General features: G+C 43.5%; 2 protein-coding genes across 2 annotated transcripts in view; one reads left to right on the forward strand and one right to left on the reverse strand.

Annotated features, from left to right (window-relative positions):
* Nucleotides 1–645: 645 nt before the first annotated feature.
* The window catches only part of LOC117077283 (NACHT, LRR and PYD domains-containing protein 12-like), a 42,989-nt gene continuing 25,816 nt past the window's right edge, over nucleotides 646–17,818 (reverse strand). The window contains exons 5-12 of the mRNA XM_033200934.1: nucleotides 14,179–14,268; nucleotides 11,561–11,686; nucleotides 6,354–6,524; nucleotides 6,072–6,239; nucleotides 3,602–3,781; nucleotides 2,801–2,971; nucleotides 2,522–2,692; nucleotides 646–2,210 (exon numbers count right to left, since the gene is read on the reverse strand). Of these exons, the coding sequence (XP_033056825.1) occupies nucleotides 1,988–2,210; nucleotides 2,522–2,692; nucleotides 2,801–2,971; nucleotides 3,602–3,781; nucleotides 6,072–6,239; nucleotides 6,354–6,524; nucleotides 11,561–11,616 (1,140 nt within the window). The 5' untranslated portion in view covers nucleotides 11,617–11,686; nucleotides 14,179–14,268 and the 3' untranslated portion in view covers nucleotides 646–1,987. The remainder of the gene's footprint in view (nucleotides 2,211–2,521; nucleotides 2,693–2,800; nucleotides 2,972–3,601; nucleotides 3,782–6,071; nucleotides 6,240–6,353; nucleotides 6,525–11,560; nucleotides 11,687–14,178; nucleotides 14,269–17,818) is intronic.
* Nucleotides 8,932–9,965, forward strand: TEX13B (testis expressed 13B). The gene is given in 3 exon segments (XM_033200935.1): nucleotides 8,932–9,390; nucleotides 9,487–9,709; nucleotides 9,712–9,965. Coding segments are annotated over 3 exon segments (936 nt in total).

Raw genomic sequence — 17,818 nt, forward strand, 5'->3', positions numbered from 1 at the left:
CACGAGCTACCGCACCCAGCCAAGACACCTGTTTTTTTTTTTTTTGTTTTTTTTTTGTTTTTATTACGTATCATTAACTGTCTCCTTGCCTTGACCCCAAATTACTAACTGATCTTCTATATGTACTTACTATATGCAAAGCACTGTGCCAGGAAGTTTACAGGGGAAAATAAGGTGAGGAATAGGATTCAGACCCTGCACTCAAGCAGGTCTTAGAAAATAACCTTCCTCCAACCTTTCCAATGTTCAGATACGACTACCCCTTCTAGGAGACTCTCCTGGATTTATTCCTGTCCAACTCACCACACTAAATGATCTATATATTCTACTCACTTTACTTGGGTAAGCATATATTTATATTGACTTCAGTTTTGTCTGATATACACTCTAACATTTAAAATGTATTTGAAGTCAGCAAATTGTGTCTACTTTGTATGTGTGTGTCCTTTATTTTGTACTCAGAGCTATTATTGCACACTGCTATCAACTGGATTGACAATTTATAAGGGTTTGAAGGCTAGACTGAAAACACAATGGAAGTGTATTGGCTAAAAGACAAAGCATGAGCAAAATAAGAAATGGCACAACAACTTAACAATAAAAAAAAAATGGCATGCCATCACTGACAAAATTATTTCTCCTTTCTGCTACTTAGGAACTTTATTATAGCATCAACACTGTGGAATGCTACCACATTAAATTACTCTACATTTAAAGAAACATTAAGGTTGATTGTTGAGCTTATTTCAGCCTGTTGATAATAAAGATTCCATCCACTTCTTTCTGAGAAAGACACCACAGACATTCCTAACCTCTGAGGCTTATCATGTTGTAAATAATTCCCTTTGCTTGGGTAGTAATCACCATACTCTTGGGCCTTCAAAACTAACAGACTTCACCTGGCTAGTAGATAACCAGCTTCTGTTTTAGCCAGACTCGTAATCAGGCTTTTATGCTATTCTCCTTTATCCATCAAATTGGCTTTGGAATGTAGAATTTTTGCACTCGGCCTTTACTTTCCATTATATGTTCCAGTTCTGAATGCCAGAAACGAATGGCCATTTGGTCACTGGTTAGCTGCCAACAGAGCACTGTTGTATTTTAATTAAGAATTACTTTGTGTATTATGCCAGCCTGCTGAGCTGACAGACAGACACTGACCAGAGAGGGCCAAGACCTCCATCCTCTGTAACTGCACCATTATAGCTTCATCCCTTGAGTGTTGGAAGACTCTCAAAATGTATACCTCAAGTCCTCTAGCAGTTAGAAGTGGAAATGGAAAGAGGGCAACATTTATAAAGTACCTCCTATGTGCAAAGGGGTTGTACTAGGCACATTCATAATTGCAGTCTCAATTCAATGCCCATGTTAACCCCAGATAGTCAGGTACTAGCATTATCACAATTTTATAGACAAGGATACTGACATTAAGCAAGCATGGTCAGATAGCTAGTAGATGCTAGACCTAGAATTTAAGCCAAACCTAGCAAATCCTAAATCTTATGTTCTTTTTCTTACACCATGTTACTTCCTTTAGCAGGCTGATAACAGAGAAGACTGTCCTTTGCCTCTCCCTGATCATGTCCGGGGAGGATAGGCCTATTGGTAATTTCACTTACTTTACTAGTAAGGTAAAGTAGGCTTGGCCTGCCCTCAGTTTTTCTTCTCTTTCTTCACTACAATGGGCTATGACCAAACCCAATATGCCTGTCTTGACCCCTTCCCTTCCACTTCCCTCGCCAGTGACTTACTAGAATGTCTAAAATTTACATATTGGATGAATCAGTGCATTACATAGCACCTGCACTCCAAAATCCTTGAGGTTGTTTCCACTTAAGTCTAGCAATGTTAGGTTCTCATCTCTGTTGAGGACAGAGGCGAGGGCTCCACAGCATGCATCTGTGAGATGACATTCTGCTAACTTGTGAGTGATCGAAGATTCAAGAAAGTAATCGCTTTTATCACAAGTTCCCAGTGGCCCTCCCTTTCACATACAGTCTAGAATAGAGGCCCAGTAGACAGAGTCCCTGTGCACATACCACAAAGTCTGTAGTTTACAACAGGGGCGTTTCAGCCCTTCACACAGCACCTGCATGCCCTCGTCCCCTAAGGCATTGTCACTGAAGTCAAGGTCTCTCAGGTGTTCCTTGGTGTAGAGTGCATTGCACAAATCCTGACAACATGCCCCAGACAGGTGACAGGTCCACAACCTGCCAGGAAGTAAGGTAGAGAAAGCTGACATCATTGCATCTGCACTGGGTCACTTTAAGAATTGTGTTTGCCCGTTAGAAAAAAAAAAAAACAACTTAAGAAATCAGAGAGTCATGCAAAAAAAATTCCCTTGGGCCAAGGCCAGGGAGAGACTGTGGAGAAAGAATGATTTATTCCCTGTAAATTATTCGGTTCTTCATTTACTGCTTCCTTGGAGATTCATTCACCAGGCCAAAAAATACTCATTAAATTTTGGGAGTTGCTGAAACATCAGGAAACTTTGCCCGTGGCTATAGTCCACGATACTTACACCAGATCTTTTAAATGACAGTCAGGTTGTTTTAATCCTTCACACAGCAATTTCAGTCCCATATCTTCAATTTTGTTATTAATCAGAATCAGCCTTGTCAGGCTCCGGGTGGAGCTCAGGACTTGGGCAAGGGGTTCACAACAAGCTGCAGAGAGGGAATATTCAGAAAGCCTAGAGGGATGAGGAAGACAAGGTGGCTGTTATCTATGGCAGCAGGGTGTCCCACTGACTCTCAAATCCCAAGGCCCATGAGAAGGACAAGGACAAGCAGACACTTACACAAGATTCTCAATTATACCCTTTGTGTGCTGCAGACCTTCACAGAGATGCTGTACTCCTGTGTCCCCCAAGACATTGGCAAACACAAACAGCTCTTTTAAAGCCTGACTCACTTGTAAGAAAGAAGAGAGCTCCACACAGCTAGCATCTGTGAGGTGACAGGTGCTCAAGCTGTCCAGAGAAAAAGAAAAGAAAAATCAGCCTCCGCCATCACTTTGGCTTCCTGGAAATGTTCTGCCCATCTGCCCACTTAGCTAAGTCCTTGCCATCCTTTAAGTTCTAGCCCCTGCCCTACTTTCCTCTCAGAACCTCCTTCTGAGGTGTCTAGCTCACAGTGACCTTCTCCTCTCCCCTGGGCTCATCTAGCATTTCAAATGATTCCGTGGAATTTGACACACATCTGTGTCCTAAGAACAGCCTTGTCATTTGCAGAACTTTTGATAACTCCACTCACATCTAGCCAATGTTGGGTACATAGTAGATACTCTTTATATAGTTAATATTTAACTGTCATTCCTGTAAACATACACAGCTGTGGTACACTAGATAGACCACAAGATTTGGAGACAGATTTTGGAGTCACATTCTGACTTATTAGTAGTGTGACTGTGGAACAGTCATTTTTCTCCCTGAACCCCAGTTTCCTCATCTGTACAATGAGGATTTTAAAAATCCACCTTATATGGTTATTGTAAGGAGGGATTAAAGTGAGATAACTTCTAGCAAGCACCAAGCACATAGCAGGCACACAACAAGTTCAATAGTCATTACATGAAACCAGATAAGTTCTAAGAAACTTACTCCAGTTTCTCCACTTTGCAGTTGGAATGTCTGAGACCCACACAAAGATACTTCACCCCTATGTCCCCCAAGGGATTTTCACTCGGGTCCAGCTCAGTGAGGTGTGGGTTGCAAATAAGAACACAAGCAAGATACCTGCAAACAGCTTCTGAGCCTTCTGGGAGAAGGCTAGCACATAACCTGAAGGGAAGGATGTACAGAGACAGAATTGACCACTTTTTAGTGTACTATTCACTCCCTATCAACAATATTGCATGAACACAGAAAATCAAGACCCACAGATACAAGATGCCCAATCTCGAGCATGTCACAGCCCCTTATCCCCATGGCAAGGACATAATTTCATAACAATATGTCCCACAGTGGAAACTCAGTAAATGTTGACTGCCCAATAAAAGGTTGAGAGAAAATATTAAGATGATCTAATCTCATTTTAAATCCCTGTATGAATTTAACACTCTATCTCATATCTTCTTTCAAATCCCAGAGATGAATCCAATAATCATAAATTTTATAAGCAAAAGGTCTTTCTTGTGGTTCACGTCTATAATCCCAGAACTTCAGGAGGCCGAGGTGGGTGGGCTGCTTGAGCCCATGAGTTTGAAAGCATCCTGGGCAACATGGCAAAAGCCCATTCCTAAAAAACAAAACAAAACAAAACAAACAAACAAAACTAGCTAGGCATTGTGGCGCATGTCTGTAGTCCAGCTACTCAGGAAGTTGAGGTGGGAAGATAGATTGAACTCAGGAGGCAGAGGTTGCAGTGAGCTGAGATCATGCCACTGCACTCCAGTGAGACCCCATCTCACACACAATAATAAGGTCCTTCTTTTCCTCTTATCTAAACATCATTATTAATTTGCGATCTTTAGAGAGGCCCAGCTCATAATATTATTTCTTTGTCACAAAGAGTGGTCTTACTGACGTCCTTATCTTCTTAATCTTTGTTTCTCCATATTAAGTAGTCCAATTCCTTGAACCTTTTTCCATCAACTTTTTCTCCTATCACTTTCAAGAATTTCTAGATATACACCACAGCCTTTAAATCTTTCAATTGTTTCTTTTCTTTTCTTTCTTCTTCTTATTTTTTTGTTGTGGAGGGAGATGGATTCTGGCTCTGTTGCCCAGGTTGGAGTGCAGTGGCACAATCTCAGCTCACTGTAACCTCTGCTTCCCGGGTTCAAGCGACTCTCCTGCCTCAGCCTCCTGAGTAGCTGGGACTACAGGTGCACGCCACCACGCCCCGCTAACTTTTGTATTTTTAGTAGAGACGGGGTTTCATCATGTTGACCAGGATGGTCTCGATCTCCTGACCTCATGATCTCCCCGCCTCAGCCTCCCAAAGTGCTCGGATTACAGGTGTGAGCCTTACCGCATCTTTCAATTTTTTCTAAATACTATAAACTCAATCTGAAAGAGAGCTCACACGGAGATGCATTTATATCTCCCCAATTTGGAAATGTTAAATAGAGGTACTTTGCATAAAATGAGTTTTCAAAGTGGATTTCAGAACACTCGAATGCTAAAGAGCTTTTGCTTAAAGAAAATCCCACATACATATTGTGATGATTAATTTTATACGTCAACTTGGCTAGGCCATGGTACCCAGATATTTTGTCAAGTATTATTCTAGATGTTTCTGTGAAAGTACTTTTCAGATGAGATTAACATTTTAATCAGTACATTTTGAGTAAAGTAGATTATCCTCCATAACATGGTTTGGCTTCATCCAGTCAGTTGAAAGCCTTAATAGAAAAAGACTGACTTCCTCAGAAAAGGGAATTCTACCACCAGACAACCTTCAGGCTCAAACCACAACATTGACTCTTTCCCAATTCTCTAGCCTGCTGGCCTACCATTCAGATCTTGGACTTGCCAGTCTTCATAACCACATAAGCCAATTTTGAAAAATAAATCTGTTTCTGGCTCTGGCTCTCTCTCTCTGTCTCTCTCTCCACACACACACACACACACACACACACACACACACACACAATTAGTTCTGCTTCTCTGGAGAACCTTGACTAACATGTATAACACTTTTTTTAAGTTAATGTGATTATCGTGGACTTGAAGTCAGACACATCTGAGGTTTGAATTGGGCCTTTGCCATATTTTTTTACCCTAACTACATTGGACCTCCTCCATTTCCTCATCTGCAAAAATATGAATAATAATCTGGACCTCTCACAGTTGTTGTGCAGATTAAAACAATTTGTGCATACTCAGCACAATGCTTAGTACTCAATAATTGCTAAACATGAGTTATTATTATTGTTATTGATAATATTTCCACTTAAAATGAAAATTGTCTTCCTAAACTTGTTACACAGAAACAACTTTAGGGACTGCCACATTTATTCCTCCTCTTCATAACTCCTTGAAATGTGTTTTGATCCTGAGACATCCGTCTTGAGTTGCATATTTTTCAAATATTCTTGCAGAATGAAAACTAACAGTTACAACTTACTTGAGCTTCTGTAATTTGCAATTTGTATCTTTTAAGCCTTCACAGAGCAATTTCAAAGCTGAAGCTTCCAGTTTTGTCTCACTAAATTCCAGTTCAGTGAGCCACTGATTGGTGCTAAGAATAGCTGCTAGAGCCCCACAAGAAGAAGAGATAAGGCGCCGGTACAACCTTTAGAGAACAGAAGAATGAACTCATTACCATATTCAGGCTGTCCCCCAACAGAAATAGAAATTGACCCCCAAAATAAGAATATCAAATAACAAATTATCCTGCTACAATTACCTCAATGTCTGTAATACACAGTTGAGCTGTTTTAATCCTTCACACAGAAGTTTCATTCCTGAATCTTCGAGGGTATTTTTTACAAATTCTAAATCTGTCAGATGCTGGTTAGTTTCAAATACTAAGGAGAGGTCCCTACCACAAGAAGCTGTGAGGCGACAGAAAATCAGTCTGTGTGGAGAAAAAGTACATTTCAGAAACAAACAAACAAAAAATAAGATATCTTTAGAGATACTTGTTAGCACCTTGCTGATGTAATAAATTATTTCAATTCATTCAATAATTAATATATTGGGTGCTTAGCACAGTGCTAGATGTTGAAAACACAAAGATAATTAAGACACAGACTAAACCCTCAAGGAATCCCCAGTTGATGGAGAAAAATGACAAGAAAATCACAGATTACAATACAGTGTGAAAAGTACTGCCAGACATATGCACAAGTTGTTATGGGAACATAAAAGGGTTGTACAGTTCAGCCTAGCTTGAGGTGGGGTCTGCAGAATCAGGACATACAAGAGGAAGAAATGTTTGAACACTATCATGAAAAGGGAATAGAAACTGTATAGGAGTTAGGTGAATGAAGAGAATGGGAGTGGAGAGAGCAGCAGGTGATGAGGAGCAATCCGTACATGCACAGAGCAGCCTGTGCAAGGGCCACAGAGGAACACAGAAGATGATCCGTTTGAAAAACTAAAAACTACTTGCTATGGCCTATCTTAAAAGACTACATAACTATTAAGAGGGATTATCACCCAGGTTGAAGGAAGGGTAAGATTATAGAAGTACTTTCCAAGTACTTAAAAATTATTTACAATGATCAGCTGTTACTGGGAGAAACATTTTTTTTCAATTTTGAAAAACATAACACATGTTTATTATAAACAGTTTTATAATAGAGAAAAACGTAAAGAATATTTTTTAAAGTACTGTATTCCTATTACCCAAAGATAACCACTGTTAAAGTGTTAGTATATAACTTTCCAGATTTGTGATGTATGCATACATATAGTCAGTTATATGCTCTTTATAACAAGTGAAATTAGAGAAAAATGTATTTTAAAAAGTTAAAAACTTTTTTCTAACCTCCAGTCCAACCTCACTTCCCAGAGATAACTAATGTTGAGTCTGCTATATATCCTCCCTCATTCTGTTCTCCAAGATTATAGAAACATAAAAACATATGCAAACACACATATATAATTTCTACATTTTACAAATATGGGATCATAGAAAACATTACTCTTACAACTTTACATGCCCTTTTGTCATTGGCCATCATCATAGACCCATAGGTAGAAACAGATTCAGTTACACTATGATGTCATATAATAAGTAGCAACGTTGGACTCGACCTGAGATTTGTCTGGTTTGTCTTGTGGGTCTCAGAAAGTCATCCAAGTTTTTTTGGTTTGCTTGTTTGTTTGTCTGAGACGGAGTCTCACTCTGTCGCCCAGGCTACAGGGCAGTGGTGTGATCTCGGCTCACTGCAACCTCCGCCTTGCAGGTTCAAGTGATTATCCTGCCTCAGCCTCCCGAGTAGCTGGGACTATATGTGTGTGCCACCACACCCGGTTAATTTTTTGTAATTTTAGTAGAGACGGGGTTTCACTGTGTTAGCCAGGATGGTCTGGATCTTCTGCCCTCGTGATCCGCCCACCTCGGTCTCCCAAAGTGCTGGGATTACAGGCATGAGCCACCGCACCTGGCGGAAGGTTTTAAGAGACATATTCATAACCCTTTGATGGAAGATTTCTGATATTTCAGGTTTTGGTATAAAGGTCCTAACCCTCTCCCACAGTTGCTTCAAGATTCAAAGCATTTCAGTCGGAGAGGAGTGGGAGAAGGGGTCATGGGAAGAGAGTGGGGAAAGAGCAGCCGGGGGAAGAAGGACGGGCCAGGATTTGTTATGGTGTCTCGGATGTTTAGCCCTCAACAAATAGAGAATAAGCTCCGCCCCTGGCTCCACCCTCTTCCCCCAAGGGCAACTGAGGGATTGGGGCTGTTTCCTGCTCTGGAATATTCCAGTTGGGGGGCGACAAACCATTATGGTGGGGAGGGATGAGTCTTCAACTTGTTCACAAATACTTTTTTTGGTTCTAAGTCCTTCCGGACCACTCCTGTTTCTTTCAGCCTTCAAAGTCTCCCAACCATGTGGCGGGTTCCCATACGTCCCAGTGGAGTGGCAGAGGCCATCCTCACTCACTCCCTTTCACTCCTACAGTCTCTGGAAATTGGAACAGTCCCAGAGTAAAAGCCTCCACGGTTGTCCCTGAGGCTTCTTTTCCCGCAGAGCCCTAGGAGGGAAAGAGGCCACCCTCTCTTCAGGCGTGTTAGGCAGCGAGGTTGACCTGTACTTCCCCTGGCCCTTGGCTGAAGAGGTGAGGCTTGGTGGGAGGTGCCCTAGGGTAGGACAAGCCTGTCAGAGGGTCATTGGGAGGGTCTTGTCAGAGGGTGGAGGGCGGGGGCAAGAGGGTAGGAGAAGACGGATGAGGGGAGGGGCTAAGGGGGAAGAAAGGAACCTATTGGTTGCTCCATCCACACAGGGCTAGTGAAACCGTTAAACCCCTAGGCCATCATGGCCTTGAGACCTGAGGACCCCAGTAGTGGGTTCCGGCACAGCAACGTGGTGGCCTTCATCAACGAGAAAATGGCCAGGCACACGAAAGGCCCTGAGTTCTACCTCGAGAATATATCCTTATCCTGGGAGGAGGTGGAAGACAAGCTCTGGGCCATCCTGGAGGACAGTGAGGTGCCCAGCGAGGTCAAAGAGGCCTGTACCTGGGGCAGCCTGGCCTTGGGCGTGCGCTTTGCCCACAGGCAGGGGCAGTTACAAAACCGCAGGGTGCAGTGGCTGCAAGGCTTTGCCAAACTGCACAGATCAGCTGCGATGGTCTTGGCCTCAAACCTGACAGAACTCAAGGAACAGCAGGAGATGGAATGCAATGAGGCGACCTTCCAGTTGCGGATAACCCAGACCAGCCTTGCGAAGGTGCAGAGAGAGCGGGACATGCTGAGATGGAAGCCCCTCCATGCTGTAAGATCCCCCGAATAGCCCCTGCCCTGTCCCAACCTGCCCGGACCCCCTGCCCTGTCCCCAGAATGTGTTTCAGCTCTGCCTACTTCTCTCCAGGAGCTGGCATCTCCCCAGCAGCAGGGCCAGGCTACAGTGTTTCCAGGCCTGGCCACTGCCAGAGGGGACTGGACAGAAGGAGCGGGTGAGCAGGAAAAGGAGGCGGTGGCTGCTGCTGGTGCTGCTGAAGGAGAAGGAGAGGAGAGGTATGCAGAGGCGGGGCCTGCCCCTGAGGAGGCCTTGCAGGGCCTGGGAGGAGGCTTCAGGCATCCTCTGGGAGCTGTGGAGCAGGCAAATTACACCTTTGGGGGGCAGAGGGAGCAAGATCTCAGGTCAGTACAAACAGCCCTATCTTACTTCTCTGGGCCTGGGTCCACAGCCTCACTGGAGCCTCTTTCTGTCCAGCTCCTTACCTCATTCACATACTCATACCCATGCCCTTTGTCCGCCTTCTCAGCCATACCCACTATACCCCCTTCACCAGCAAAGGTCACAGCACCGGTTCCAACTCAGATGCCTTCCAACTGGGGGGCCTCTGATGCTAGCCTGTGGTCTGATGTGGGGGCCCAGGGAATAGACCCTCAAGAGCCCCCAAGAGACAGGAGAGACTCCGAACCTCATCAGCAGAGAAGACCTCCAGTGTATTGCAGGCCAGGGGACTGGGACTGCCCGTGGTGTAAAACTGTGAATTTTTCACAGAGGGAAAATTGCTTCCTCTGTGGAAGACGAATCCGGCTGCAAAGGCCTCAGTAAATTCAGAAATGTAAAATAGAACAGAAATGTATCTCAATGGGAAATCAGTCTTTGGGGGGAGAGGGGAGGGGTGGGAGGGGGACTGGGTGAAGTAGGGGAAAGGGGATGAGTGGGAAGATTGGACAATGGGGTGGGGGGAGGCGGGGTTGTGGGTGGGAGGATGTAGATGACAGGCAGGGAGAGACATGTTTTAATGACTCCCTTTGTATTTCAGAGTATTAGTAGTCAACACTCCAGAACTACTGCAGTTTTTATTTGTGTGTGTGTCTCTAGCTCCCTATCTTAAGTGTCTGGTGGACCTGGGCAGTATGTAACACCTCCACTCCCACCCTTCATGTAGGCCTTAGATAATTGGAGCAGGAGTGGATATTTGACCAATACTGAGCCAAATGAATTTTTTACGTTAGAAAATCTGAACAGACAGGCAGATTCCACAGTCAGAATGGTGTTGGGCAATGAAGCAGTGGGTCACTTGGAGTTGGGGCCAGGGTCAGAGCCATGGACACCAAGGCCATAGCTGAGGCCTGGCCCTGGCTGTGGGGAAACAGAACTGGATGCTTTACAGAGTCAAGTGTCTTTTAGAGGACGCCAGTATGAGGTTTCAGGGAGCAGACAGGCATAGAGGAGTTCATCCTGTGACTCCAGAGAAAGGGAGAGAGTAGTGGTGGCCCAGTCACTTTTCACTTCCTGTAGTTGTGCTACATGAAAATCTACTTTACACAGATCCCCTTTACTTTAATTTGAGTGAGTTTCTGTTCTGAGCAAGATTATTTCCAAGTCAGACGTTTGTACCAGAAGAGCAATTTTGAACAAGAGACCATTAAAGAAAATGGTGGGACTTGCTGGGGAGTTGCATCAGGGTGTGGTGAGCAGTGGAAATTCCTGAATCCCAAGAGTTTCCATGAATGAACTGGATAGGAAGTTTATTCATGCTCTGAGTGAGTTATATCACAAGAAACAATCAATTCATTCTCTGAGTGAGTTATATCACAAGGAACAATCAAAACAGGCCTGTCCTCCAGGATGGCCCAGAGCTTGTCTTCCACCTCCTCCCAGGATAAGGATATATTCTCGAGGTAGAACTCAGGGCCTTTCGTGTGCCTGGCCATTTTCTCGTTGATGAAGGCCACCACGTTGCTGTGCCGGAACCCACTACTGGGGTCCTCAGGTCTCAAGGCCATGATGGCCTAGGGGTTTAACGGTTTCACTAGCCCTGTGTGGATGGAGCAACCAATAGGTTCCTTTCTTCCCCCTTAGCCCCTCCCCTCATCCGTCTTCTCCTACCCTCTTGCCCCCGCCCTCCACCCTCTGACAAAAACAATCACAACTCAAATCAACACAACAGAGATTTGCCACTCCTAAGAGAATCCCTTAGACCTACCTACAGAAGACACTAGCATCATGCAGGTGCAGACTGCTGTGACTGTATGGCCCCATGATAGGAGAATCCTTTCCAGTAGCCAGTGAGTAGAACCTGAGACAGTCAGATCTGAAAAGAGAACCGCCACTGCCAAGGAGGTGAGTCAGCAACTGATAAGTGCTCAGAGGGTTTGCTGGTCTAGACTATGAACCAAAGCATGGTGCCATCTTGAGAGATTCTGTCCCCCAACCCACCACCACAATGATAAATGTGGGAGGGAAATCTGGCTACAAAGCTCTCAGTGAATTCAGAAATGTAGAACATAACAGAAACATATTCCAATGGGAAATCAACTTCCAGAGGGAAGGGGTGAGGTGGAGGAGGATAGGAGTGGGTAGGGTAAGGGGGTAGGTGACAGGTTAGTCTGCTTTTCTCCCTCTGATGACTAAGTTTTGTTGATGAGGGCTACATGTATGTTTTAGCCCACAGGTGGAAGGATGAGAAGGAGCTACACCTGGACCAGACTGAGACACAACTGAAGGAGCCCTGGACATTGCCCAGGACCTGTGGACATAGAGACTAAGAAGCTATCGTGGCCCTGGGACATCTCTGCTGCAGCTAAACTTGATTTTTAGGTTTTTTCCTGTTGGGGATGAACAATAATCAGGATTGAGGGCCAGGTTCCTAGCCTGCAGTTTTCAGAAATGTCTTTGAGTTTCTTTATATATCTCTAGGGCAGGGTTTCCTAATCTCAGTACTCTTGACATTTGGAGCTGGATAATTCTTTGTTGCAGGGGGCTGTCCAGTACATTGTAGGATGTTTAGAAGAATTCCTAGCCTCTACCCACTAGTTGCCAAGGGCATCCACCCCTCAGAGCCCCTGTTGTAACAGCCAAAAATGCCTCCAGATACTGCCGCATGTCCACTAGAGGGCAAAATTGTCCCTGGTTGGAAAATGAGGTACTTAGGAGTAGTCAGAAAAGGGGAACAATTAGGAGAAAAAGGTCAATGAAGCTGAGTGGCCCTCTCAGATAGGAGCTGAAAAGTATCCATTGGGTCTGGCATTTACTTTGGATCTTCCAGCAGATCTAGGGGAGTGGCAGGGGCAGAAGCCAAACTGCAGAAGTGAGGAGTGAGTGAGGATGATGTGGAGTCAGTGAGGGAGGCTCTTCCTCAAGGATTCTTGACTGTGAAGGGAAGGATTGAAGTGGGATACTCAGTTGAGAGAGGATTTTTTTTTCTTTTTTTTTTTTGAGACAGAGTCTCGCTCTGTTGCCCAGGCTAAAGTGCAGTGGTGCAATCTTGGCTCACTCCAACCTCTGCCTCCCGTATTCAAGTGATTCTCCTGCCTTAGCCTCCCGAGTAGCTGGGACTACAGGCATGTGCCACCACGCCTGGCTAATTTTTGTAATTTTAGTAGAGATCATGTTAGCCAGGCTGGTCTCGAACTCCTGACCTCAGGCAATCCACCTGCCTCAGCCTCCCAAGTGCTGAGATTACAGGCGTGAGCCACCATGCCTGGCCTGTTCTTTTGAATATGGGAGAAATTTGAGCCATGGAGAAGAAGATAGCTGAAGAAAGCTTGAAAATGCAAAAAACATGTGAAAGAATGTGGTAGATTTTGCATACTGTATCAGAGGCATGGCCCCTGTATTGTTAAATGAAAAAAAAAAAAAAAATCATGTGACAAGGTCGCGTTTGTTTTTGTAAAAAAAAAAAAAAAAAACCCAAAGTTCTGTGTGTATATGAATGTTATAAATTTATGTATTCATGTTTGTCTTATGTTACAGTTTCATGTTTGTGTAAGCGTATAAAATGCTCTGGAAATACATTTAGCAAACAAGGTACCTGGCGGGCTCAGGGTCAGGGGATAGGAGGCAGCAGGGTATGGGGATATAGGGTGGGATGGGGTATGGGGCAGTTGGGTGGAGGGCTTTTCTTTCTTTATATACTTCTGTGTTATGAAAGTAAAATAAGTATTCACAAAAATACACAAATAAGTGAATTTACTGGCTTGGGTGGCTTGGAAGGGCTGCCTTTTCCTTTGGGACTGGAGGAAAGAAGAAGAGCAGACATTGATCTATAAGGCAAAGGGGTGTTAAAACAAGGGGGCACCTGCTTGTGTGTGTGTTGTGGACAAAGTACTCGGAAGTAAGTGAAGATGGAAGGGCAGGGCAGGGGTGGGATCCTCTTCGGGGACGTTGGGGAATAACTAGTGGGTGAAGGTGGGAAATGGAGGGAGAGAAAAGGATCGTCAAGCTGCGTAGAGTAGGATAGGACCCAACTGAAAGAAAACTAAGGGGGAGAGCAGTGGCAGTCTAGGAGGAAAAGGGGTGGCAGATCCAAGTGGGGCAGCACACCCAAATCTATCTCTCAGGTGTTAAAACTGTCCACTTACTCATTACAGAAAACAGTACATACAAAAGGGGAAAAGGCAGGATGGGCGGGCAGAGATCTGTGCCTGACTCCTTCCTGCCCCTTCTAGGCCTGTAGCACATCTCTTCATTTGTTGCTCCACTGTGGAGAGGCTGAAAACTAGCTATATTTTATTTTCAGGTCCAGTCAGCTGGGAGTGCAATTTCTAGCAACCTAATCTTTACCTGCAAATACCTAAGAGTTTAAAGCAAAGTTCAACTTACCTCAGGTCTTTGATTTTACAGTATGGATTACGCAGTGCTTGGCAGAGCAGGTGTAGCTGAGACACTGGCAAACTGCACAGCTGAAAGGACCTAAAAGAGATGAGGAAATAAAAAGTAATTTAAAATAAAAGTTTAAGTAAAAGGCTTATTTGACTTTTGTTACTTTGCTAGTAGTACTAATTTACCCCTTCCCAAAACCTTAAGAAGTATTACCCCATTTTGCAAATAAGGAAATTAGGGCACAAAAAGTAATCTGCACAAGGTCACATAGGTAGGTACAGAACTGAGGTCATTACTCAGGTCTGACTCCAAAACCATGTTACTATGTGCCAGGCACTGAGGTATGCACTTTATTTTCACAAATTATCTTATCTGGCCCTTAATCCAATAACAAGTATTATAATCACCATTTTGCACATACTCTGAGACATCAAGTGACTTGCCCAAGCTAACTTTACAATATAACTGGTTCTTGGTTGTTGGTACTAATAGAAGAATTAATAACAATAATTAAAAACCAGGAAAGCTCAATAGTAAACTTTTACATAGCCAATACGCTTGGGAAAGAAGAATGTTGGGTTAAACTTTTGATAAGAGTTTAAACCCTCTGACAAAGGCAATAAGGGTTATGGGGGAGGACTCCATCTAAGGTTGACTTTCTGGAAATCCAGAATGAACCAGAAGATGCTTTGTTTCCATCAGTGTTTCAACTTCAAATGTATCTGTCCATTATTTTACTTTATAATATACAGCTGGAATAAAGCTGTATATTATATACATACACAGAATTGGTCAAGGCCTTGTAGGCAAGGTCTTTCATAATTTTGAGTCCATTAAACCTCCCCCTCTCGTTCCAAACACAAATTTTTGTTAATGCCTCCCTCCCTCTCATTTCCCTCAAACACACATACCCCATGCTCATTTCCACCTTTATGCTACTGCCCACTCAAGAAATACAACTATAAGTGATACAACTTGAGTTATTTCATTCCTCAAGTGGAGCTTCTTTTGACCCCTCTCCTCCCAGTCCCCTGCCCCTCAACTGGCCTGAGGAGGGAGAAGCATTATCAATCTTAATCCATATTGAGAACAACTTACAGCATTTTCTAGATAACACAGGTATAAGTCTTCTTTGCTTCTTTAGTCAATAAGCCAGTGGGACTGTATTTTATGGTATACAGAGTCCATATGATAAAAGTAATTTACCTAAGCCTCTTTCAACTTCAGCTCATGACCTTCTGTGAAGTTGCAAGCTCTGGTGGAAATAACCAGAATTTATAGCAAGATCATACAGGAGTGTACCTCTGCCCCTTACTAACCTGAAGTTCCTTGAGGCTTCAGTGATGAAGTATATGTAGAGGAGAGTGACAACCAATTGAAAGTTAGGTTTATACCTTTTTCCAGAATGGTCATTACACCAAAATAGCAGAGTCCTGAATGATCAACTTGATGACCTTACATGCTCATAACACTTTAGAATTACAAACCACATCCACACAGTGACAATGAATACTAATACACACACACACACACACACACACACACACAGAGTGACTAGTACAGTCCCCATTGTCTGGGAAGGCCAAAAACTGGAGGAAAGACATGGATATGCACACTGATTAAGTGTCAAGGCTGGTGGCACGAATGTTGAGGCTCGCTCTTCCTCTTCAAATCCAAGTAGGTGCTGACACTTCAGAGACACTTGACAGGTGACTGTGACTGCTTTTTACACAGAAGGACATAGCCAGAATGTCCATTTTTGTATAGGTAGGTTAAAACAGTATAATTGGCTGTAAATCATCAATTATCCTTTTTGCATTTTCTTCTTCCTGAATCTCATACAAACAGTGAAACAGGTCCACCGGCTCAATCTGTAACCTAGAAGACTTATCCTTTATTTCTCTCTCAGTCCACTTCAGTAACCCCTCTCGAAGTCCTGGGGAAACTTTTCTTCCCAAAGTAGTTTCCACAGCCTTTCCTCTCCCTTTATGTAAGAGGCCAAATAAGAATTGCATCATTAGTGATGAAAAACCTTTTCCATATTGTTAGAACATTTCTTGCCACATTTTCTCTGCTTGATAAAAAAAAAATCCAACTATTGTCATTCTTCAGGGCATGGAAGACAGCAGTCAAGAACTCTTGGAAACTGAAGTGAAGGAAAGTATAGACACGGACAGCTCCTTCAGCCTTTTTCAAAAATCGACTGAGAAAAGTGCAGTTGGTATCACACACTCCTATCCCATGTCTTCTGAGGTCACTGACTGCAAACAAAACTGATGGTTTTGCAGACCCTCTGCAGCCAAACAGCAAAGACCCCACAGGCAACTTTGTCCCTCCATACTGAGATGCCTGTAAGCGTTTTGAGACACTTGGAAAAGTAGAATAAATACACATCAGTCATGGTCTGAAGCGACCTCAAGAGAGTCCTGTCACCATCTCCCTGTGACTGCAGGACATTGCATATCATCCAGAAGACGATGGGAAGTGAAGACATAAAGTCAAGGTCCTCATTCTCTCAAAGATCGTAAAAGACTTTCATTGATGTATTAGCACCTGAAAACTGGCTCAGTAAATATGCTGTCTTTTCAGTATCTGTAAACCATAAGATCTCTGCTTGGATAGGTTGTTTTAACAGAGAGTGGAGCTTCATGGTTGTAGGCCGGGCAGTTATCAGGAGGGAGGAATCAGGGAGCAGTTTTTTCCTCACAAAACTGCACAAGAGACCCTCTACTGGCTTCCTCTCCTGGGGGTGAACACTAAGATCCTCTTCTTGGTCACCAACAGGGTCCTGCAGCTCAGGAAATCCATCGAGAATGAACAGAATCTTCTCTGGATATATGAGAATAGTGTCCAAGATTGGTCCATTTATATCTTGAAAAGTGTTAGTGATAAGGTCAGCAGCACTAAGGTTAACAATATGGCTGATTTCTCTCAGTTGACATAGATGAGATAGTCAAACCTCCCTGGAGTAACCGTTCCTGCTGCCCAGTCAAACATGAACTTGTGCACCACAGCTGTTTCCCAGTCCCAGCACATCCCTGAAGCACCACAGTTCGGGATGAGCTGGAGCCCTCTTCATTAGGATCAAATACATGTTCCATGTCAATAAAATGATCTTGTTGAGGAATTCCACATAGTGTCTCTTCTGATATACCATGGTCTTTTACAAGAAGCAGTTGTAATTCTATATGCTTGCCATGGTGATAACATTTATCAACTCCTATCTTTAGGTATTTTTCTTTTAGATGTCTTCTGAATATTTCCCAGTAATCTAACGTGGTGACAGCAAGAGTTAGTAATTACAGAATCCCAGACAACAACTCTAACTAGTACCTCCATCACCACCATTTCCACTTAGATGTCTCAAATCATCCTCAACTTTACATGTCTAAACCTGAGTTCTTGATTTCTATACTCCTCTGTCCCCGCACACAAAACCCTCCTCAGGCATCTTGTCTAAGTTAAATGGTGCTATCCAGTTGCTCAGAAAAATGTTATGAGTACTTTTCCTTCAGTCCTCTACATCCAATCAATTAGCAAGGCCTAACATTTATACTTTCAAAATAAGCCTCAAATCCATTTATCTACCACTATATCCTCAAATACCACCCAAGTCTAGGGCACTGTCACCTCTTTCCTA

This window comes from Trachypithecus francoisi, unplaced genomic scaffold (assembly GCF_009764315.1).
Source record: "Trachypithecus francoisi isolate TF-2019V2 unplaced genomic scaffold, Tfra_2.0 Lachesis_group6, whole genome shotgun sequence".
Classification (NCBI taxonomy): domain Eukaryota; kingdom Metazoa; phylum Chordata; class Mammalia; order Primates; family Cercopithecidae; genus Trachypithecus; species Trachypithecus francoisi.